The sequence below is a fragment of the Pteropus vampyrus genome, unplaced genomic scaffold (assembly GCF_000151845.1).
Source record: "Pteropus vampyrus isolate Shadow unplaced genomic scaffold, Pvam_2.0 Scaffold79, whole genome shotgun sequence".
Classification (NCBI taxonomy): Eukaryota; Metazoa; Chordata; class Mammalia; order Chiroptera; family Pteropodidae; genus Pteropus; species Pteropus vampyrus.
Window position 1 is genome coordinate 789,275 of NW_011888860.1, and position 25,427 is coordinate 814,701.

Genomic DNA, 25,427 nt, shown 5'->3' on the forward strand with positions numbered 1-25,427 from the left:
CAGTTACAGTTGACATATAATATATTAGCATCAGGTGTACAACATAGTGATTAGACATTTACTTAACTTACAAAGTGATCACCCCAATAAATGTAGTACCATCTGATACCATACATAATTATTACAGTATTATTGACTATATTCCTTATGCTATACTTTACATCCCCATGACTATTTTGTAACTACCAATTTGTACTTCTTAATCCCTTCTTTTTCACCCATCCACTCTAACACTCCTCCCATCTGGCAACCATCAAAATGTCCTGTAATTATAAGTTTGTTTCTGTTTGTTTATTTTGTTCTTTAGATTCCACATGTAAGTGGAATATGGCATTTGTCTTTCTCTGTCGGATTTACTCCACACAGCATAAACCCTCTAGGTCTATCCATGTTGCTGCAGATGTAAAGATTTTATTTTTTTATGATTAAGATTCCTTTGTATATATGTACCACCTCTTCTTTATGCATTCATTCACTGATGGATACTCAGACTGCCTTTATATCTTGGCTTTTGTAAATAATACTGCAATGAACATACAGATTGACATAGTCCTTCAAAGTATTGTTTTGGGTTTCTTTGAATAAATACCCAGAAGTGGGATTACTGGGCCCTTCTTTGTCTTGTTATAGCCTTTGTTTTAAAGTATGTTTTGCTGGTATAAGTATTGCTACCGTAGCTTTTTTTTTTCTCTCTCTCACTTTCATGAAATATCTTTTTTTAGAAAAGTTTCATTTTCTTTTTAAAAATTTTCAATTACAACTGACATGCGATACTGTTTTATACTAGTTTCAGGTGTACAGCATAGTGATTAGACATATAATTTATGAAGTGATCTCCCCAATTAGTCTAGTATCTGCATTACAATATGATTAACTATATTCCCTATGCTGTACTTTACATTCCTGTGACTATTTTGTAACTACCAGTTTCTACTTAATCCCTTCACCTTTTTCATCCAGCCCTCCAAACCCCCCATCTGGCAACCATCATTTTGTTCCCTGCATCTATGAGTCTGTTTCTGTTTTGTTTGTTTACTTATTTTATTCTTTAGATTCTACATATAAGTCAGATTATATGGTATGCCTTTCTCTGACTTATTTCCAATTGGATAAAGAATATATATATATACACAATGGAATATTGGCCATAAAAAATGAAAATTTACCATTTGCAATCTTTTTGCACTCCTTTACTTTCAGTCTGTGTGTGTCTTTTGATCTGAAGTATGTCTCTTGTTTTCTCATCCATTCAGCCACCCCATGTTTTGGAGCATTTTAATCCATTTACATTTAAAATAATTGTTGATAGATATGTAGTCATTGCCATTTTATTAGTCATATTTTCACCTTTTTTCTTCTTTTTAAAGAAGTCCCCCTAACGTTTCTTGTAATACTGGTTTAGTTTTGATGAACTCCTTTAGCTTTCTCTTGTCTGGGAAGCTCTTTATCTGCCCTTTGATTCTGAATGATAGCTTTGCTGGGTGGAATAATCTTGGTTGCAGGTCCTTTCTTTTCATCACTTCGAATATTTCATGCCAATCTCTTCTGCCCTGCAAAGTTCCTGTTGAGAAATCAGCTGACATTTTTATGGGAGTACCCTTGTAAGTAACTAGCTGCCTTTTTCTTGTTGCTTTTAGGATTTTTTCTTTGTCTTTAACATTTGCCATTTTAATTATGATGTGTCTTGGTGTGGGCCTTTTTGGGTTTTCTTGCTGGGGACCCTTTGTGCTTCCTGGACTTGTATGTCTATTTCCTTCGCCAGGTTAAGGAAGTTTTCTGTCATTTCTTCAAATAGGTTCTCAATCTCTTAGTCTCTCTCCTTCTGGTACCCCTATGATGCAAATGTTGGCACGCTTGATGTTGTCTCAGAGATCTCTTAATTTTCCCTCATTTTTTAACTTTTTTCTTTTTGCTGTTCTGATTGGGTGTTTTCTGCTACCTTGTCTTCCAAATTGCTGATTTGATCCTCTGCTTCATCTAATCTGCTGTTGATTTCCCTGTAATGTGTTCTTCATTTCAGTTACTGTATTTCTCGTTTCTGACTGTTTTTTTAAATGTTTCCTAACTCCATTTTTATGTTTTCTAACTCTTGGTTAAAGTTCTCCCTGAGTTCATCTACTTTTCCCTTAAGTTTACCAAGCATCTTTATAACCAATGTTTTGAACTCTGCATCTGGCAGATTGCTTGTCTCCATGTTGTTTAATGTTTTTCTGGAGCTTTGTTCTGTTCTTTCATTTGAGAAATGTGTTTTTGTCTCCCCATTTTGGCTGCGTCCCTGTGTTTGTTTCTATGTTTTAGGTAGAGCTCCTATGTCTCGTGGACCTTTTGTAGTAGGTGTCCTGTGGGGCCCAAAGGTGTAGTCTTCCTGATCACCTGAGCCATGTGCTCCAAGTATGTGCTCTTCTGTTATATTTGAGCCTTTGTTGCTGTTTGCACATCAATGGGACGGATTGACCCTAGGGCTAATTGGTTTTGGGGGCTAGTCAGTGACTATAGTGGAGGAACTGTTGTGCAGAGGCTTATTCTATGGAGCAGAATTCACTTTAGCAGGGCTCTGTCTGCCCAGTTTGCCATGAGGGTGTGTTGTTCTCAAATTTGGCCCCAGGTGGTGCTCTGGCTTAATCTGAACCTGGCCATTGGGTGTGCCAGCCTTGAAGCTTCATAAGAGGGTACTTGCCACAGGCCAAGTTCAGCTGCAGCCTGTGCCCTGCTCAGGGCCACCTGACATGAGTCACCAAGCAATTCGTAGATGGCTACCACCTGTGCTGGGTTTGGAGGTGTCTTGAGAGGCTAAGCTGAGAACTGAGGCTGGCTGCCACTAGTGCCAGGCTTGGGGCTGCTCAGAAAGAGATACAAGGCAGATGCTGCTTGTTTGGATTTTGTGAACCTTTGATAGATTTTGGGAGAGTCCATAGCTTAAGCCAAGACAGGCTGTTTCTATGGAAAAGCCACTAGAAGTGACTTGGGTCAGCCTGCAAATTGGGTGGGACAGGGTCTCAGGGATTCACCAGGCCTGGGTGATCAGCATTAGCCAGGATGGTGGAGACTCAGATACGGCTATGGCGGCCACCAACGTCTGCACACTGGGAGGAAGGAGGGCTAAACAAAGAAACAATGGATTCTGCCAGCACTTCCGTCTGGGAGAAAGCAGACCTTCCACTTTTGCCCTGAAGCCAGACAACTCAATTCCTCCTTCTATGTGCCTGGCATACCTTTCTAGCTATTGCCTCAGTGCTGGAGCTCCAGAGCAAATGATCCCTTTAGTGAGTATGTTGGCTCGTGGTGTCCCTTAAGAGGAACGCTTCAGTTTCTTTTTTGTTTTTTTTTTTAATTAACTTTATTGGGGTAACATTGGTTAATACAATTATATAATTTTCAGGTATACATTATCATTTGATATCTGTATATTCTATTGTGTATTTACCACCCAAAGTCCAGTTTCCTTCAGCTACCATATATTTGGTCCCCTTTACCGACTTCACCCTCCCCCTTTCCCACTATATCTGACCCCGTTTATCCCGTCTACCTACCTCCTCCTCCCCCACCCCACTAGTAACCACTACTCTATAGTCCTCTCGTAACCACTCGTCTGTAGTCCATGTCCATGAGTCTCTGTTTGTCTTGCTCATATAAGTGATATGCGATTTTCAACTTTTTCTGTCTGGCTTATTTCGCTTAGCATGATTATCTCGAGGTCTGGCCATATTGTCACAAATGGCAGTATTTCATTTCTTCTTATGGCTGAGTAATATTCCATTGTATATATGTACCACTGCTTCTTTAGCCAATCATCTATCATAGGACACTTCAGTTGCTTCCATGTCCTGGCCACTGTGAATAATGCTGCTATGAACATCGTTGTGCAAATATCTTTTTGGATATGGGTTTTCAAGTCTTTGGGGTAAATACCCAGTAGAGGGATTGCTGGATCATGTGGTAGATCAATTCTTAGATTTTTGGAGAACCTCCATACTGTTTTCCACAGTGGCTGTACCAATTTGCAGTCCCACCAGCACTGTATGAGGGTTTCTTTTTCTCTGCATCCTCTCCAACATTTGTTATTACTTGTCCTGTTGATTATAGCTATTCTAACAGGTGTGAGATGGTATCTCATTGTTGCTTTGATTTGCATTTCCCTAATAGCTAGTGATGTTGAGCATCTTTTCAAATATTTGTTTGCCATTTGTATGTTTTCTAGGGAGAAGTGTCTGTTCAGGTCCTCTGCCCATTTTTTGTTTGGATCGTTTGTTTTTTTGTTGTTATTGAGTTGTATGAGTTCTTTGTATATTTTGGATATTAGGCCCTTATTGGAGGCGTTGCTTGCAATTATATTTTCCCATTCGGATGGTGGTCTCTTTACCTTGTTGACGGTTTCTTTTGCTGAGCAGAAGCTTTTTAGTTTGATGTAGTCCCATTTATTTTAACTTTTAGTTTCCTTGCCTTTGAGGTCAAATTCATAAAATCCTCTTTAAGTCCAAGGTCCTTGAGTTTAGTTTCTATGTTTTCTTCTATGCATTTTATTGTTTCAGGTCCTTAATCTATTTTGAGTTAATTTTGGTGTGTGGTGATAGACAGCAGTCCAGTTTCATTTTTGTGCAGGTGGCTTTCCAGTTTTCCCAGCACCACATATTGAAAAGGCTTTCCTTTCTCCGCTGTATGTTTTAGGCTTTTTTTGTCGAAAATTATTTGCCCATATAAACATGGATTTATTTCTGGACTCTCAATTCTGTTCCACTGGTTCGTGTGTCTGTTTTGCTGCCAATACCATGCCATTTTGATTATAGTCACTTTGTAGTATAATTTGAAGTCTGGCAGAGTGCTGCCTCCAGCCTCGTTCTTTTTTCTTAGGATGGCTTTGGCAATTTGGGGTCTTTTGTGCTTTCATACAAATCTGATAATTTTTTGTTCCATTTCTTTAAAAAGTGCCAATCGGATTTTGATGGGGATTGCATTAAGTCTGTATAATGCTTTTGATAATAAGGTCATTTTGACTATGTTGATTCTTCCAATCCAAGAACACGGAATATCTTTCCATTTTTTTGTATCTTCTTTGATTTCTTTTAATAGAGTATTATAGTTTTCATTATATAGATCCTTGTTTTGTTAAATTTATTCCTAGATATTTTATTCTTTTTGCTACAAATGCAAAAGGAATTATTTTTTCCATTTTTTCTGACACTTCATTATTAGAGTATAGGAAAGCTAATGGATTGTTGCACGCTGATTTTGTATCCAGAAACTTTATTGTATTTGCTTATTGTTTCTAGTAGTGTTCTTGTGGAGTCTTTATGGTTTTCTATATAGAGAATCATACCATCCACCAATAGTGACAGTTTGACTTCTTCGCTTCCTATTTGGATGCCTTTTATATCCTTTTCTCGTCCGATTGCACTTGCTAGGACCTCCAATGTTGTATTGAATAAAGGTAGCGATAGTGGACAGCCTTGTCTTCTTCCTGATCTCAGAGAGAAGGTTTTTAGTTTTTCACCATTAAGTATAATGTTGGCTGAGGGTTTGTCATATATGGCCTGTATTATGTTGTATATACATAAATATATATGCTTTCCTTCTATACTGATTTTGTTTGATCATAAATGGATGCTGTATCTTGTCGAAGGCTTTTTCTGCATCTTTTGATATGATCATATGATTCTTTTTTTTTAATTTATGTGATGTATCACATTAATCAATTTGCGTATGTTGAACCATCACTGTGCCTCTGGGATGAAGCCCACTTGATCGTGATGTATAATCTTTTTAATATGTTGCTGTATTTGGTTGGCTAGTATCTTATTTGGGATTTTTGCATCTGTGTTCTTGAGAGATGCTGTTCTGTAGTTTTATTTGTGTGTATCAGAGAAATATTGGCCTCATAAAATGAGTTGGGAAGTATTGCCTCCTCTTTGATTTTTTGGAAGAGTTTGAGGAGAATAGATATTAAATCTTCCTTGAATGTTTGGTAGAATTCACTGGTGAAGCCATCTGGTCCTGGACTTTTACTTTTGCGTAGGTTTTTGATGACTGTTTCAATTTCTGTACTGCTGATCGATCTATTTAGATTTTCCAGTTCTTCTTGATTCAGTCTAGGAAGGTTGTATTTTTCTAAGTACTGGTCAATTTCTTCTAGGTTATTAAATTTGTTATTGCATGCTTTTTCATAGTATTCTTGTATGATCCTTTGTATTTCTGCAATATTAGTTGTAATTTCCCCTCTTTTGTCCCTGATTTTGTTTGTGTCCTTTCTCTTTTTTCTTTAGGGAGTCTTTCCAGGGGTTTGTCAATGTTATTAACCTTCTCAAAGAACCAGCTCTTTGTTGCATTTATTTTTTCTATTGTTGTTTTGTTTTCAATTTCATTTATTTCTGCTCTAATTTTGATTATTTCTTTCCTTCTGCTGACTGTAGGTCTCATTTGTTCTTCCTTTGTTTTTTAAGATGAAGTGTTAGGTTGTTTATTTGGCTCATTCTTGTTTTTGGAGATAGGCATGTAATGATATGAACTCTTCTCTTAAACCGCTTTGCCATGTCCCAAAAGCTTTGATATGTTGTACTATCATTATCATTTGTTTCTGTATATCTCTTGATCTCTCTCATTATTTCTTCTGTGAACCAGTTATTCTTCAGTAGCATGTTGTTTAATCTCCATGTATTTGTGGTTCTTCCTGCTTTCTTTTTGCAGTTGATCTCTAGTTTCAAAGCCTTATGATAATATGGTTGGTATGATTTCAACCCTCTTATATTTGTGTCCCAGTATGTGGCCGATTCTTGAGAATGTTCCATGTGCACTAGAGAAGAATGTGTAAGCAGCCATTTTGGGACAGAAGGCTCTGTAAATGTCAATTATGTCCAGTTGGTCTAAGGATGTTATTTCCTTATTGATTTTCTGTTTGGATGATCTGTCCATATCCGACAGCGGGGTATATAGGTCCCTTACTATGATAGTGTTTTGGTCTGTTTCTCCTTTTAGTTCTGTTAGTAATTGCTTTACATATTTCAAGGTTCCCTGATTGGGAGTATAGATAATAATAAGTGTTATGTCCTCTTGGTGCACGATTCCTTTTATCATTATGAAGTGTCCCTCAGTATCTTTCTTTATCTTTTTTATTTTGAAGTCTATTTTGTCTGACATTAGTACTGCTACTCCCGCTTCTCTCTCAATGCCATTTGCTTGGAATATCATTTTCCACCCTTTCACTTTGAGTCTATATTTGTCTTTGGGACTGAGATGTGTCTTCTGGAGGCAGCATATGTTTGAATTTTGTTTTTTGATCCAATCTGCAGCTCTGTGCCTTTTTATTGGTGAGTTCAATGCATTTATATTTAGGGTGATTATTGAAATATGAGATCTTCTTAAAGCCATTTTGTCTTTTGCTTTCTGGTAGTTCGATGTTTCCATTGCTTCTTTGTCTTTGTGTTTCTGTTTTCTTTATTTTGCTTGGCTTTTGTGGGTTTTGCTTCTGGTTTTGTTTTATGTTATATACTTCAATTGTGAATCTTTGGCGTGTGGTTACCATTACAAATATGAAAAGAAAAGTTATACATATACAGTTGTCCATTTTTTTCTGCGTGTGCCTTGTCTCCATTCCCCTTTGTGAATTTGTATCTTTGAATCCTCCCCCTTTCAGTCATTGTTATCTCAGTTTGTCCCTGTGTATGCTGAATGTTCATTACTATCTTGTTATAACAATTCTCTTCTTGTTATTTGAGGTTATAATGCCCTGTTCTTGGAAAGGGTTGCACTCCTCTGCTTCTATTTGCCTGATAGTGACTTTATTCCTATTTATGTATTTTTTTTTGTCATTTTGTTTTTGGTAAGCTGGTCTCCTTCAGTATTTCCTGTAGTGTAGGCCTCATAGTAAAGAATTCCCTCAGTTTTTGTATGTCTGGAAAAGTTTTAAATTCTCCTTCATATCTAAAGGAGAGCTTAGCTAGATACATTATTCTAGGCTGGTAGTTCCTTTCATTCAATAGTTTAAATATTTGATTCCATTCTTTTCTGGCTTATAAAGTCTGCACTGAGAAGTCTGATGATAATCTAATGGGTTTACCTTTATAAGTTACTGTCTTCTTTTCTCTGGCTTCCCTGAGAATTCTGTCTTTGTCGTTGATTTTTGATAACTTTAATGCAGTGAAGGCCTTTTGGGATTGAGATAATTGGGTGTTCTGTTGAATTCTTGAATTCTAAGCTCCAGCTCATTCCTTAGATTTGAGAAATTCTTGTCCACTATTTATCTGAAAATGCTTTCTATTCTCTGCTACTTTTCCTCGCCTTTTATAATGCCCATTATTCTTAAGTTTCTTCTGATGGTATCAGCTCATTATTGAATTCTTTAATTTTTCATTCTTCGGTTTCTCTCTTCCTTCTGATTTATTTCTAGATTGTCTTCGATATCACTGATCCTTTTCTCCATTTGGTTGACTCTATTTCTCAAGCTTGCTATTTCATTATTCAACTCTTGCAGTGTGTTTTTTATCTCCTGAAGATTTATTCTGTTATTTTTGAGAGTTTCAGTCTCCTTGCTTTGCTCATCTAGTTGATTTTTTAATTCCTGAAATTGTTGATATGACACGTTTCAGAATTCATTGAGTTTTTTCAGAAGTACCATCCTGAATTCTCTGTCATTTAATTTGCATATTTCTATGTCTGTAAACTTATTTTTTGGAGATTTTTTTCTTTCTGAGATGCCTTGTCACCTTGGTTGTTCATGGTGTTTAATGGACTATTTCTCCACCTGGGCATTAATGGAAGTGTATTCAGCTGTTTTTCCAGAGACCTTTATTATATAAAGGTCTCTCTTTAGCCTGTTGGAAAGAAGGTGCTTTTCTTTTGGTTTCCAGAAGGTGGCTTCTAAACCTCTTGCATCCCTGCTTTATATAAAGCCTTAAAATGCCTTTTTAAAAAATTTTCTTGTAGATATTCAATCCCGCTCACTACCCTCAGTTTCAGTCCCTGTCAGTGTCAGTGACAGTCTTGGCAGCATTTTCATAGCCAGAAGTTACGAGGACCTCTTTTTCTGGCACTGAAACCTTGAACTACGGCCGTCATCATTGGGCTCAGACTCCTCACTCCTCCAGGGGGACCTCTGCAGCTGAGATATCCTTTCCGATTTTCAACTGCCTCATGAGCGTGTAGGACCAGCCCTTAGCATGTCTCCTCCCTTTCTTCCAGTCTGGAAGTGGCTTCTTCTGTATGTCCTTAGGTGTAAAACTGTTGTTTAGCTAGACTTCCGGCAACTCCCAGTGATGGCTGTTCTGTAGTTTAGTTGTAATTTTGATGTGGTTGTGACAAGAGGCAAGCACAGTATTTACCTACTCCACCATCTTGACCGGAAGCCTGTAGTATTCTTAAAGTAATTTCTTAAAGTACTGTGGTTAACTTAAACACGCTCTTATTTAGGGACTTTTTGAGTATAAAAAAGTTGGGAACCACGCTGTACTGAGCATCCTTTAACATAACATTTTTGCGTACATGGATGACTGCTATTGTATGATAGTTCATAAAAGTAAAATTGCTGGTTCTTACTGCATGTGTTTAAAATTTTTATAGCTAATGCTAAATTTCCTTTGATAAAAATTTTGTGTATTAGTTATATGTACTGGTAATGTAACCTGCCCTGAATAATAAGAATCTTTACAATTTTTGCTAACTTGATAGGAAAATATTTAATTGTTGTTTAAAGTTTTATTTTCTTGATTACTTGTAAGGTTGAATTATTTTCTCATTCATTTCTTTTTCTTTTAATTGCTTACTTGCTTTTTGCCTGTTTTCCCTTTTGTTTATATTTCTTTCTAGATTTGCAAGAGCTCTTTATGTGTGTAGTAATCTTTGTTATTATACATTATAATTATTTTTCCTGCTATGACACTTATCTATTAACCCAGTATAGTCTTTTTGCTCATTTACATGTTTTAATTCTTAGGTTTTATCAGAAAATATTTCCTTTATTATTTCTGAGTTTTATGTCTTTTTTAAAAAAAGAAGTCTGTTCTACTTTAATATTATAAAAATATTTTCTTCAGTATTTTTAATTGTTAAAAAATTTAATTTAGCATTTTTACGTGTATAGTATAATTTAGAAATTTAACTTAATTGTTTTTCCAAATGATTAACTGAATGAATGGATCATCTTTATCCACTGATATAAAATATACCACTAATATTTACATTACTAAATATACATTTTCTTTTAAAGACTCTTTGATTTCATTGAACTATTTGTTTGGGTCTGGGTTTCCACCATATTGTTTTAATTATTGTAGTGTAATAGTGTATTTTGATATTTGGTGTGTTAAGAATGCTTCTGGTTTGAATAATATACTTTCAATCTCATATATTTCTTAAATTCCTATTTTAGCAAGAGTTGTTTTGAATAGATGTCTTTTTAGAATCTCTTAAGAATCTAATATAGATCTTTAGTTTATTAGTATATTTCATGTCAATCACAATAATAGATTTTTAAAATAAAACCTACTTTACCTTCACATTTCTATTTTATCATTTTTTTTAATGCAGTGTAGGAATTGATTTCAGGATTTTTGCAACAGTAATTAAATGTGATCACTTGTTTTTTGCTATCTTTGTGAGATTTGGGTTTTAGTGTTTAAAGGTATTAGTCTTAATAAAATAACCTGGCAAGACTGCCTTTTTTTCTCTGTGCTCTGGAAAGTTTAAATAAATTAGTACCTTTAAGGTTCTGAGATTATGCCTTTTCAGGGAGGCCTCACGAACCTTTCACTATCTTATTAAGGTTATTGCTTTATTTAGATATTTCCTTTTTCCAGTCTTTTCTGGTAGTTTTTTTTTCTAGAATAACATCAGTTTTACCTTGATTTTCAAGTTTTATTATTGTTAAGTTGTATGTAATATTCTTTTATAATTAAAAACTTTATTTCGTAATTGATCATATTCCTTTTTACTTTCCTGATATTCTTTTCTCCGTTTCTTGTTTTTGCTTTTTATCATATTGGCCCCTATAAAGAACCAAGCTCTTGGCTTATTGATCAAAGTCTATTTTATGTTCTCTGAACATTTATTTTTGCTGTTATTTTTGATGACTCCTTTTTATTTTCATTTTTGATTTTTTTTTTGAATTTTCATAAAGTTTGAGTCAAATTGACAACATATGCTGGTGATTAGCAACATCTCAATGCTCCAGAGAATAACAGTTTTGTGCTTCTTTTATGTATTTGAAATTAAGGAGAGAACTTAGGGAAAATTACATGAAGATGGTGAAAAGGCAGGGTGAGCATTGGATTATAGGATAGTTAGCAAGATTATGTGCTTTCTTGAGGGTGGTTATGGATTATCTAAAAGGTATGTTAACCTAGATGCACAGAAACAATGGACAGAGCTTGGTTAAGGCAAAGATAAACCTTTTACTAAAAAGTTATGTGCCTGGTACATGACTGCTCACCATGACCTGCCTAGTTAGGAATTTATGATCACATCACCGTGGAGGCTACTTTCCATGGAACCCCTTTTATTCTCCACAGTTCCCTGTTTGGGTCATAAATCACTCCAAAGGATGCATTGGTGACCAACTTTTTGGTAGGATAGTTTGGTCTCACAGCTAGGAAAGCTCATTCTTAGTAAATCTCAGTATTGATGTTGTTTTGTTGACTATTGGAGATGGGGCAGTACTATATCCGTGGGGTCTGAGTTGAGACCAAATTTTCCCAAAATGAGAAGGGTAGATGAGTACAAGGCAGTCAGGTCTTACAGCCTTTATTGTGAAAAAACACTCTGGATGATTTATATGATGTCATGATCTTAGTTTGCCTCTATCAGTTTTCTGTATTTGGCATCTAGTGTAATATTTACATAAGCCATAAAAGAGTATTAACAGTTATCTTATACACGTTCAGTAATCATAAACATTTGGACTATATAGAAAGACCCAAAGAACAAGTATAACTGATAATATCATTAGCATTCAAGTAATGACAATCAAAAGTGGATTCTGAATTGAATATCATTCCACAGGTATATAAGCCTTGTCAGTGTCTCAGGATAGCTGTCTACTTGCTGTTGGTGGCTTCTCATCCTTTAGGAGTCTTCGCTGTCCATAGACAGGGATAGATGTCCATTCACAGACGCCTGATCCGTTCCCTTCCAGTGAGGCTGGAGAGTGTCTTTTATTTGATGTCCTTTCCAATAAACAAAATGTCCAAGTGGCAGTCAATGACCTTTAAAGTCTTTGTCTTCTGGGAGCTCACTGTGAAAGGAAGTGGTTACCAACTTGACATTTTCTTGAAGTGACTGTCAAACCTCAGCAAAAGTGTAAGATATCTCCTTTTAATAATATAAGCTCATAAGTTCCTTCATCTAGCTGACGGCCATGCTACCCTGAACAAGCCTGACCCCGTCTGATCTTGGAAGCTAAGCAGGGTTGAGCCTGGTTAGTACTTGGATGGGAGACCACCTAGGAAGACCAGATGCTGTAGGTGTAAAAAATAAAAAAATTAAGGGATTGTAAGATGACAAGGTCCTTGCAATCTGTGAGGTCAACCAAGGGTTGCTTTGCCTAAAAAATAAAAAAATAAAATAAATAAAAGTTCTTTCATCTATGTCGAGGTTAATGCACTGTGATGATTGTAGGAAAGCAAAAACTGAAAAACAGAGAACCAGGGAATATGGAAGAACCAAGTGGCCCTCTTTCTACAGCCCTCTTTCTACAGCCCTGGCTATTTGTTTCACTTATAATCATTATTTACCCATCCAGTATACCCCAGAGTTTTTAATCACTTATTTTACAGTGGTTCCCATGTAATTTCAAATCTTTTGAGGTGTCCCAGGGACCCTTCTGAACCACTGCATATTTTGAGATTTTAACCCTTAAAACCTCAATATCTAATGAAAACTAAGAAATAAGCAATTAGTATTCTTGGCAGATTTATGGAGACGTTTTATAACCTCTAGAAACATAGGCTCTTTTACTGGCAAATATATTTAAGGCATTTTATAACCTTTAGAAGCATATTTCAGAGACATAGAAGTCAGTTATTAACATGGACTTATTTTTTAAAACCTAGACAAAATAAAGATGTACCTGTTTTACTTAAGCCAACAAATTTAAGCTAGCTTTTATTTACTAAGGATTAATCTTAGATCAGATGAATTTGAAAAGCATTTGAGTTTCTTTATTTCTGAGAATTTTTGTAAGTGCTTGCCTTTAAATTAATTTTAACAATACCATCTAAAGGTAGAAAATTTTCTCACATTTACAACGTATATATAGACACACATAGACAAACACAAACAGAAACCATGAGAAAAACTCACTAGTTTATAAAACAAGTTATATACAAATTTTACTGTGGAGGGATTTAAAATTTATATCTGTCCTTGATAAGTCAAGTTCCAAATGACTTTCCCCCTTTTAATATAAGGATAGCCATTTTTAATACCTTAAAACAGGGGTCCCTAACTCCCAGGCCATGGACTAGTACTGGTCCACATTGGACCAAAACTGGGTTGCACAGCAAGAGGTGAGTGGTGGGCAAGCGAGTGAAACTTTTTTCTCTATTTGCAGCTGCTCCTCAGCACTGGCATCACCGCCTCAGCTCTACCTCAGATCATCATAGGAGCACTAGTTCCTGGTGCTAAAAAAGTTGGGGACTACTACGGTCTTAAAGAATTGGGTTGATCCCTAAACAACAACATAGGTTGATCTGTTTATCTAAATCCTTTTACATAGTTTTATTTTTGCTTAGGGGAAAAGGCCTTTTTAAGTTCTGAGGCAGTCTGTAATAGTTTTTTTCCTCCATTCATTCTGCCTCATTTTTTAGCCAGCTTTTTATAATTGTGTATGCAAAAAGAATCCTCCCCTTTTTATTTTTGATGGTTCCTTTCTCTTAAAATTTGATATGTTTTTAACTTTTTGGTTAGTTTCATTTTAATCTTTAATAACACATACATTCGAAGGTATAACCTTTTCTCTTTTTAATGTTTCTGATTTCGAAATAGAATATTTTCATTTTCATTATTTTCTAAATTTATAATTTAGTTTGATTTTCTCATTTATCCAAGAGTATTTAATTTTCTCAGTGGTTTGAAGGCTTTGGTGGTGGTGGTAGAGGAAAGGTTATTGTTTATTTTGTTTTGTTCTATTTTGGGGTACAAGAACATGACCTGGAGGAGTCCTACTTTTTGAAATTTGAGATTTTCTTTGTGTAATATTTTATAAATATTACATGAAAGTGCTTTTGAAAAAGAATATTCTCTGCTGAGTATGCAGAATTATAAATGTCACTTAAATCAAGTTTTTAATGATACTGTTCCTATCCACAATTCCCCCCTGCCTTTTTTTTTTTTCTTAACCTAACCTGCTGTTAGAGTTACATGTTAAGATCTCCCAAGGGTATGGGGGCTAAGAGGGAGGTGCTTGGATATGTCAACTCTCTTCTTTGGGGACCTGCGGTAGGATGGTCTGTTGTGAAACAATCCAGAGTTGGGGCTCCCTAGGCAAGGTCAGGGGACAGAGTGATTGGTCAGTCAGTCCCCTCAGTTGATTGCCTCCATTTGTCTGCCAAAAGCGGGATAATTTTCCAAGCAGTAGGTTCAGTTTCATCCTGGTAAGAAGGGGAGGTGGGTTCAGTTATGCTGTGTATACCCGAGGGGTAATAGGGCTGTACCCCTTGAATAGCACCAGTTTGGAGTGTGGCTCACAGCCCCATGAGTGGTTAAGCTGGGGAATTTTAAGGGCTAGTTAGGATGTGGATAATTGCCGGTAGGTTCCAGACCCTAGGCAACCCCTATATGTTGAGCATATCTGAGACAGCAAGATGAGAGGGCTAAAGTGGACTTGGTAGTCCCAAATGGTGCTTCTTCAAGGATTGTCTTTAATAAATTGAAGAATAGCAAAACATCACATTATTTTGGATTACTAGTTAATCACATTTTCAAAAGTATTCTCTATGGTAAGTTCTTCATTATTTGGCCATTGGAAGAAATCAGAGGCATAAATAGTCTGAAATAATGAGCAGTATAAAATAATTTATAAATTGCTTTGGAATGAGTTTCTTCAGATAATGGAACGTGAGCATGTCAGATGTTTGTAAATTTGTACAATTTCATACTATTGATAATAATATAGTATCATCATGAAAACATTCCTGAATAATGTAGGGATGAGAAGTAGGATAGTGTTTTACATTTTCCTTTCCGTATCTCAGCTTAGATATCTTTGACTAAAACCCCATGGTATAAGTAAAAAGTGAAATTTGACAAAAACATTGGTTTAAAGATCTGTTGTCTGTGTTTGATGTCTGTGTTTAAAGGAAGCTGAGACCATGTGTGGAATCCAATAAGGGATTTGAGGAGTATAGGTGATTAGATGAAAGAAAAATTTGTTACAGATAATATACCTGGAATAAAAGATCAGAAAATGAATTATTAATGTATTACCTTTTGGTATTTATTTTTAAAAATTTGTATTTGAGAGCCTGTTACTTGACAGTTTCTTTCTGATCATTCTTGAATCGGAGATACACAGTGAGCATTTAATTTCAATGTTTAAAACTTAAAAGTTAGGCAAATTTTTTATATTCTTCTAAAATGTTTGAAGGATTGCTTATGTTAATATTCCCACGTAACTTTTATTTTCATTTATTGACATTATATTTGTACTTAAACTCTCTACAGCTATTCATTAGAACACACAGTGCAATTTCTAAACTGTGTTCTTGAAGGAGACCCTGTAAAAACAGTCGTAGCGCACGAGTTTGTTCACCAAAATGAGAATGTCACTTCTCACACTGCACAGAAGTCTAAGGAGAAAAAGGTATAGAGTTACTTATTTTTTACTATGATGATAAATAATTGTATATAAAATACAATTGACATAGTAATTGACATTGAGATAATTTAATAATTATTTTTCATCATTTTGACTAGATTGGAATTTTAACCAACACTAGTATATTTGGTTTAGAATGTCTGTCTACTAAATATAAAGAATTAATAGCTGATTATGTTTTTTCTTTTAATATCATTGTCATTGTGCATGTCAAACACTTGAATTTCTGTGACTTTTTCTGTGTTATGAGGCTTAAATTGAATAGCAGTGGGGTGGCAATATGATAGATCTTAGACCCTAAATATATGGGCAGAAATATTTAACCATTTGAGAAACTGCCAAACGTTTTCCAGCGTGGCTGCACTATTTTACATTCCTACCAGCACTGTATGAGGGTTATTAGTTTCTCCGCATCCTCTCTGTCACTTGTTATTATCAGTCTTTTTTATTATTGTCATCCTAGCAGGTGTGAATTTAAGTATACCTGGGGATTGTTTTAATCAAGTATGGGAAGACACCCAGACATGGGAATGCCATGAAGAAAGAAGTTTATTATATGCTAGAAACAGGAGGCATGGCCCACTACCAAGGGCCACATGGGAAAGCACCAGGGTTAGTCAGGAGGCAGAGGGAATTAGGGGGAAATTGTGGGTAAGAGCCTTTTTTGTGGTTTCTGTGGGAAGGAATGAGGGAGGCAAGGGTGAGCAGAATTAGCTTCAGTTACTTCAAACAATTTCAGTAGGCTTTTTGGGCCATAAGAAACTGTCCCTAGTTTTCTGGTACCTGGCTTCGGTGATTAGGGTATGTGGAGAGTGGCCTGGAGGGTGAGAACCCCAAAATTAGGTAATTGGGAAAATGGGCTCTAGATTGGTTGATTTGCATAAGTAAAGTGCACTATCAGGTGAATTGTTTGCTAGGATTTAGTTAACCCCAGGAATGGAGAGCATTGCCCCAGATGCCAGAGCATCAGAATAAAGGAAAAAAAAGATATGGGAACTACAGATGTGGTATCTCATTGTGATTTTGATTTGCATTTCCCTGATGACTGGTGATGTCGAACATCTTTTCATGTGCTTATTGGCCATTTGTATATCTTTGAAGAAGAAATATCTATTTGTATATTCTTTGTCCATTAAAAACTTTTTAAAATACTTGAGTTGTTAAGAATTATGCTAGATTCTTTATGCTAGATTCAAGTTCCTTATCAGACATGATTTGCAAAATTTCTCCCTTTCCAAGTTGTCTTTTCACTTTTTTGTTGGATTTCCTTTGAAGCACAAAAATTTTTAATTTTAATGTTGTGCAATTTATCTTTTTTTTTGCTTGTATTTTTGGTGTCATAGCTAAGTAACCATTGCCTAATCCAAGGTTATGAAAATATATGCCTCTTTTTTTCTGAGAGTTTTATAGTTTTAGTGCTAATATTTAGATCTTTGATCTATTTTAAGTTAATTTTTGTATATAGTGTGAGATAGGGGTCCAAGTTCATTTTTTCGCAAGTGCATATCCAGTTATCATAGCACCACTGATTGCAGACTATTTTTTCCCCATTGTATTTTCTTAGCACTCCTGTTGAAAATGAGTTGACCGTAATTTTATTGCTAGACTCTCAATTCTTTTCCATCAATCTGTATGTTTGTCGTTATGCCAGTACCACATTGTCTTGATTACTGTACCTTTGTAGTAAGTTTTGAAATTGGGAAGTGTGAGTTTCCAGCTATCTCTCTCTCTCTTTTTTTTTAATAAAGATTGTTTTAGCTGTTCTGGTCCACTTGCATTTCCATGTGAATTTTAGGATTAGCTTGTCAATTTCTGCAAAGAAGCCAGCTGGAATTTTTATGGGGATTGTGTCGAGTCTGTAGATTAATTGGTTGTGTATTGCCATTCTAACAGTATTGTCTTCCAGTCTGTGAACATGGAGTATCTTTGGATTTATTTAGGTCTTTTTAATTTAAAAGTATGTTTTAGTTTTGAGTATTAAGTTTTACATGTCTTATGCTAAAATTATTTTTAAGTATTTTTTTATTTTTGATGCTGTTGTAAATGGAATTGCTTTCTTAATATTATTTTTGAACTGTATATTACACATGTATAGAAATATTGACTTTATATGTTAATCTTTTAGTTTTTAGGCATTTTTTTATAGACCTTTGTCATCCTGCTACTACTTATTAATAAGACCACTCAGGGATAATTTGTGTGCTCCTTTTTTACTTTGACTATTTCACCATCACTTAGTTGGCACATAGGGTGTAGCTAATTTTGGTATTCATATAATCCTGTCCGTGGTGCAAGAACCAAGTAAGTGATACCACTAATGCTTGTGTTCATCATGGATAGATGGGTGCCGTATATTATAAAGTGCATAAAGTATATAAGATGATAATGAGACCTTCAAGGCCAAACTGAGAATGAAAATTACTTCTTTTCTCTCCTGATAACAGAGCAAGGCACTGAGGGTCAATATGGTAATAGAAAAAGTGATGGGGAGAAAGTATGTTTGCTCAAAGTGGGAGATGGTTTGGTTGGAAAATGTTGGAATTGGGAGATATTGTGAATTATGTAAACGTTGGCAAAAATATAAACTTTAAGTTACTTTGGAAATTATTCATAGCCTTTCTCACAAAATGTAGGCAGGTGTCACAACATTGATAAAACTTCTTTTGATTTATGAGCAAAATGGTCTGTCTTTGATATCCCAGGACCCTAAGGGACCACAGATACTAAAGGGGAGTAATACGGTACCAGTAATGGTTTGGTTTACCTGTTTTCAAGAAACTAACATGTAAAACTACTTTTTGTTTTATTAATACTACCACTTTTTCTGTTTAGCCTTTAACAAAATTTACGAGTTTGTTACTATAGGATATTGTTTCAGTATTATAGTGCATCGTGTTTTCAAGAGAATAAGTGGCACTAGTTAGGTGAATTTATAGTAAGCCACATCACTATGAAATGGATATAAAAATATATCTTAGTTTTATTTAAAAAAGAGTAACTATTTGAGAAAACATCTCATTATATACTATTTTTTCTTTTTAAAAATTAGAAATGAAAGACTTCTTCCCAGAGAAGATGCTGAGATGTACATTTTTTAGTATGAACACCAACAGAGACTCTGTTGCTGTGAAATACTTGGATTCATAGTGTTAGGCACAGTGGGCTTTTCAAAAGTCATAGAAAGCATTTTTATTATCCCTTCCTTGAAAAATCTTTGATTTTTATCAGTAATACAAGCCATACATACATAGAATATTTAAACATTAATATGAAGCAAGCTTGTAAGTACTAGCAATAGTAATGTAAGGATGTAGGTCCTATGAATATTCTTATGTGAGAGAGAGCCTTGTATTCTTTCATAAAATAAGCTGGATATCTGTTACAAAAATGAATTGATTGTGTGTGTGTATATATAAATAAATTTTTGATTCATAATGAGTTAGAAATATGGTGATACCTTTTTTTTCTTTTCTTCCTTTTTCTTATAAGTCTTTCAAGCCTCTAGAATTCTAGGGGCAAAATGTAATGAGTGAAAAATTGTATAACAACTGTTATATATTAGTCAAGTTTTTCATCAGCCTTTCTTGGCTTCTGAACTCCATTCACAGGCAGGAAATTTGAAAAAAATATTTTAAGCAGTACTATGTATTATATAATACATACATATAATGTTTATAATTTTAACATATATTAAATGATAGTATATCAAATTTTTAATTGGCATTTTATTAAGGATTGTATTAATAGAGTACAATCCTTAATAATATTTCTAATTTAATGACAATTTTCAGTTTTTAGAAATTTTTAGTTTTAACAAATAACCTACACTATTTAATTTACTTTCAGTTAATATCAGAAAAGCATGATTTTTTAAAGAAATTTAAAATTACATTTTGGGGAGGATTTGGGGGCTTGAGTGTTAATAAAATGTTTACTAAATTACTGGGTAGGGTACCTGATACTTGGAATTCTTTTAAACTTTTAATCCTCCTCTCCCCCCAGTGACATGCTAAGAAATATCAAATTGCTGCTTGTGAGTATTTTTTGCAAATAACACTTTGGAGAGTGGGGTAAATGAAAAGCCAAATTGGATATACAAGTCACTCTATTTTGCTGGTTTTTTTAATATTGACTTTTTATATTTTAGAGGCATCTGGATACTATATAGAATTTTCTATTTGGTGGAGAGCAGTGAGGCAAACTTACAAAATAATTATTATTTCTATTACCTAGTGTTTTAAATTAGAGTTACTTTTGCTTCTTTAACTTTAGAGTCTATTCTGGATAACAATTACTTGATAGATGATTTTTCAAAAATCTCAAAAAATCAACACTACCATAGTAGTTTATGGTTAGCTGACTGAAAACTGCCCCATTTACCCACTTATGATTTTTACTACATACTAGGCATAGTTGTTCCACATGCCTTTCTGTTTTTAAAAGAATATTATTTATCTTATTGATTTTTTAAAAAATACAAATTAAAATACGCCATTACTACTTCCAGTGACTGGACCCTTTGAATGGATTTACAAACTAAAATTTGAAAAATTTTGCATTAGATAAAAGAATTCTTTGAATATCTTATAGTCTCTTTTTTTACTTGATTTTGTAACCTAATTACAGTTTGATAATTTTAGAGAACTTTTTAACATCTTCTAAGATAAAAATGGTAAAAGAAGGGGACACCCTTAATGGCATGAAAAAGTCCATAGTGTCTAAGTGCATGACTTAATTAGGTAGACACTAGAGAAATTCTGTTTTCTGAGAAGAAAGATGAAAAATAGAGCCTAGTTTTTATGTATATTTTCTGAAGCCTGTGTTTTCTACTTTCTTTGTATTTTACTTATTGTGTAACATCTTAGGCAAAGAAATCAAGAGAGACTGATGATGTATCTAGTGAACCATCCTTCCAGGATTTTGAGTACCCCAAATATGATGACTACAGGGCAGAGGCTTTTCTGCACCAACAGAAGAGGATGGAATGCTATAGTAAGGCAAAAGAAGCTTATCGAATGGGAAAAAAAAATGTTGCCACGTTTTATGCCCAGCAGGTAAAGAGGAAAACTGATTATTGTTTTTTCTTTGTCTCTTATGATGTCTGAATAATCTTGAAGCAGATAATATTCATATTGTGACTATATTAAGTTAATCTGGGGAATGAATGTAGATTATGTAAGTGATATAAGGTATCCTAATATGTAAGAAATGTATGATTCTGAGAATTTCCTTTCCTTTGAAATGCTCAATTCCTGTAGCTGCTTTTGCATTTATGGCTTACATGAATTGTAGTTTATTCTCACAGTTCATACTTTTTTTAGGTTAGATTCTCATTCAATACCACTTCTAAAAAGATAACAAGTTTTCTGGAGGAAAGACAGTAGAATGTTAATATTGGCCATTTTAGGGTGGAATTACAGGGGCCTTGTGTTCTATATCATGTTTGAATTTTTAATAATATATCATTTTTACAATCAGAAAAAGTTACATTAGTATCTTTCAGGGAAATAAAGTTTCTACTGAGGCTCATTTGGCATGGTATTGCAAGAAACCTGCCTTATTTACTTTTTATTTTTGTGATTCCATGTGGCTTACTTTTTTGTGATTGAGCAGAGAAAGGTATCAAGCTGGTATAACCCTGTGAGCCCTAATAGCAAACCTTGAAGGATGACTTCAGGGTAATTACAAGGTCTTGAAAGGGATGAGACTCAGAAATTATCAAAGGATAAACCAGTGGATTCCTTCTTGAGATGTTTTGTTTATTTAAGTTTCCCCCTTTTTTTTTTTTAATGATTTTTGGATCAGAAAATATGTTAGAAATGATGATCTAGTAGTAAGAGAACTATATTACTAATCCACCAAAATTTACCTAAATTTTGGTGCATTCTTGCATATTAGCCCATTGCATTTAAAAAATTTTTAGATTTTATTCTACCTTTTACTTGGGGCACTATTTGTTCCTCATTGCCTACTAAGTAGCAAATATCACAAATGTTTACTGGTGATATGTTTATAATTAAAGGGTAGTCTCCATGAGCAGAAGATGAAAGAAGCCAATCACCTTGCTGCCATGGAGATCTTTGAGAAAGTCAATGCCTCCCTGCTGCCACAAAATGTTTTAGACCTCCATGGGCTGCATGTGGATGAAGCCATAGAACATTTGATGACAGTTTTACAGCAGAAAACTGAAGGTAGGACTGTGAAAATGACAAATTTTCAATTTAAAATATGTCTGCTTATATTGGTATAACTTAACAAATTCAGGAGAGTCTCTGCAGGCTGAAGAGATCTGTGCCACATTTATAGATGTTTGTATTAGGCTCATTCTTCAAGAGAATGTTTTGGGGAAAGAATTGTCATTGGCATGGCAATTAACAATTTGTTTTTTATTCCCCTTTTTAAGTTGTTCGTGTTCCTTTGTCATATTTGTTAAAGGGAGGGCATGGTGTAATCTGAGAATTCTCTGAGACTTATAAGTGGAACCTTTCAGAAATATTATACATCTTTGTTCTGTAGACACTTATTAAAACTAATAGATATTTATTAGATGTCAGTTCAATAGATGTTTAATAAAATACAGAAGTAAATAAGGTGATAGAATTTTTATAGAATTATCACAAATGACAGGATTTCTGAGTGTTTGCATTATGGGTGCTCTTTTTTCCCTTTCTGTTTGTATTTTGTCTTTGCAGGTCAATAAGAAGGCCATTTCCTGTCTCTTATCTAAATTCTACCTCATCCCAGGGCTTTAGATGAGGATTTTTTCATGCCTCTATTCAGTATCATGTAACTTCATATATATTAAAGTATATTGTTGGTTTAGTGTCTTGTTTCCTTTTCATGATCAGTGGTAGCACTTAGAAAAATTCAATCTGTTTTAGTTACCCCAGACTCAAATATTAGATACTATCTCCTTTCATTACTACTATAGTGTTTTTGAATTCTCAGCTTGGCTTTTTCTTCATCTTAGTTTTCATTGTGGAGACATAGAGTCCTATGCCTCAGCTATTACCTTGTGGCTCCAGAGCCCTGCCCTGTCATTGATTATTGTGTTATCTGGTTAATTGATTTATATATATATTAGGAACCTTTATACTATTCTTTATACAGGTTTATCAATTTAACACATATCACTTGTAATTAATTAAATACTTGATTAATTATGATTGATATAAAAGGTGGAAAATTCATCTGTTTATCATAAAAACTATGTTGAAAAGGTTATAGAGTAATATAATAAACACCAATGTATCCATGAATCCAAGTAACAAGTGATAACATTTTACCCAGTATGTTTCATTTTTTTTCTCCTCCCTTTATCTTCTTCCCAATCTTTTTTTCTTCTGTCTTTCCCTTTCTAGTGGAAATTAACATCCTTTGGTTTGGTCTACACCCTTCCTGCTCAAGAATACCTTTACTATATGTGTAATTCATCCATAACCATTCTATAGTATTCCTTTTGTGAGATTTTAAAAAGTGAATATACATGGTGTCACACTGTCATCAGACAAGCCACTTATTTTATTTGTACCCAATACAGTTTTCAAGATCTACTCATCTTGATAGATCTGGTTTTTTATTGTAACTTCTGTGTAGTATTCTATGAACGCATCATAATGTATCCATTCCTCTATTGGTTGATGTTTAGTTAAATATTGTTGCAGTGAGCTTTATTTTGCATATCAACGTATATACTCTTATCACTGTCTTTTTCCCTAGTTTTTTTTTTTATTTAAACATTAAAAACTTATAGAGAAATTACAAAAATTGTACAAAAAATAACCATATATCCTTTACCTAGATTGATTAGTCGTTAATATTTGGCCACATTTGTTTAATCTCTAAAACTGCTTTTTGTTGAACCAAATGAGAATAAGTTGTTAAATATTGTAGTACTTTACTTCTACCTCAGTATGTTTATCTCTTGAGAAAAATCATTCTCCTACATGATCACAATACCATTAAAGACATTTAACATTGTTAAAACAGTAATATTGTCTAATATACAGGCCATATTCATATTTATCCAATTGTTTGGAACTGTCTTGTATAGTTGTGCCATTTTATCTGTCAATCCAGGATCCAGTCAAACATCACATTGCCCAGTTAATTGTCCCATGACTGTAGCCTCTTGTAATATAGAATAGTTCCTCTGCCTATTTTTTTGTCTTCCATGTTGTCAACATTTTTGAAGACTTCAACCCAGTTGTTTGGTAGATTGTCCTACAATTTTAATTTGTTTGATTGTTTCTGCATGATTAGATTCAGTTTAAAATTTTCTTGGTAAAAATACACATAGGTGATATTAAAGTCATCCTTGGTGAACACGTCAGGAGACATACATGATCAGTTTGCCCCATTATTGGTGATACTAGGTTTGATTTCTTAGCTAAAGTGGGACTCTATCCGATTTCTCTATATAATTGTACCTTTCTCCCTTTGTAATTAATTAGTAATTTTTGGTGCTTATACTTTGTGACTATGCAAATAATTGTTCTACAGTATTTTCCCTAATGATTTGAGCATCTATTGATGATCCTTGGCTGAATCAATTATTATATTGGTGATTGTGTATGGTGTTTTATAATTTGTGTCCATTCTATGTCTATTAGCAGACATTCTTTGACAAAGTAGAGGAACCCACTCCCCCACTTGTTTTTTTAGTGGTCTCCAACCTTTTTGGCACCAGGGACTGGTGCTCCTATGAGAATCTAATGCCTGATGATCTGAGGTGGAGCTGAGGCGGTGATTGATGCTAGCTAGCACTGGGGAGTAGCTGCAAATACAGATGAAGTTTTGCTTGTTTGCTCGCTGCTCACCTTCTGCTGTGTGGCCCAGTTCCTAACAGGCCATGGACTAGTACCGGTCCACGTGGTCCTGGGGTTGGGGACCCCTGTTTTAGATAGAATTTTGGAAATCTTGGAGAAAAATTAGAAAACAATAGTGAAGATTAGAAAAGAGAAAATTTGTGAACAGTTTAAATACATTATTTAATCTGGAGAAAAGAAAAACTTATGTAGCAGAATCATAAGAATGATAAGAGAATATTCTGTCTATAGAGGATACATAAATCATTTACTCAATAAAAATTTGATTATCTTTTATATTCTAGGCATTAAGGGTAAAGCAGTGAAAAAGACACAGTCTTTGGAGTAGGGTAGATCTAAATGTCCATCAGCTGATGAATGGACAAATAAAATGGAATATTTTATACAATGAAATATTATTAATCCATAAAAAGGAATTAAGTACTAGCATGCTACAACATGAATGAACCTTGGAAACATTATGCTGTATGGAAGAAGACAGATGCAAAAGGCCATATAATATATGATTTATATTTACATGAAATGTCCAGAATAGGCAAATCCATAGAAACAAAGTACGTTAATGATTGCTGGGGCTGAAAAGCGGGGAATGGGGATTGATTTAACAGGTATAGAATTTTTTGTTGAGATGATGCAATATTCTGGAATTAGATTATGCCGATGGTTTCACAACATTATAATATACTAAAAACCACTGAATTATACATTTTAAAATATGTGAATTTTACCTTATGTGAATTTTATATCAATTTAAAAAGTGACAAGAAAAAGTTAAATAACTTGTGTAAGGTGATGACTTGGTG

General features: G+C 34.3%; 1 protein-coding gene and 1 pseudogene across 8 annotated transcripts in view; both read left to right on the plus strand.

The window, feature by feature from the left end:
* The window catches only part of N4BP2 (NEDD4 binding protein 2), a 91,661-nt gene that overhangs the window by 61,545 nt on the left and 4,689 nt on the right, over positions 1-25,427 (plus strand). For all 8 annotated transcript variants that reach the window (XM_023532174.1, XM_023532176.1, XM_023532177.1 and 5 more), the window contains 3 exons: positions 15,643-15,781; positions 20,662-20,850; positions 21,819-21,987. In XM_023532174.1, the coding sequence (XP_023387942.1) occupies positions 15,643-15,781; positions 20,662-20,850; positions 21,819-21,987 (497 nt within the window). The remainder of the gene's footprint in view (positions 1-15,642; positions 15,782-20,661; positions 20,851-21,818; positions 21,988-25,427) is intronic.
* LOC111741564 lies at positions 12,328-12,446 on the plus strand (annotated as a pseudogene).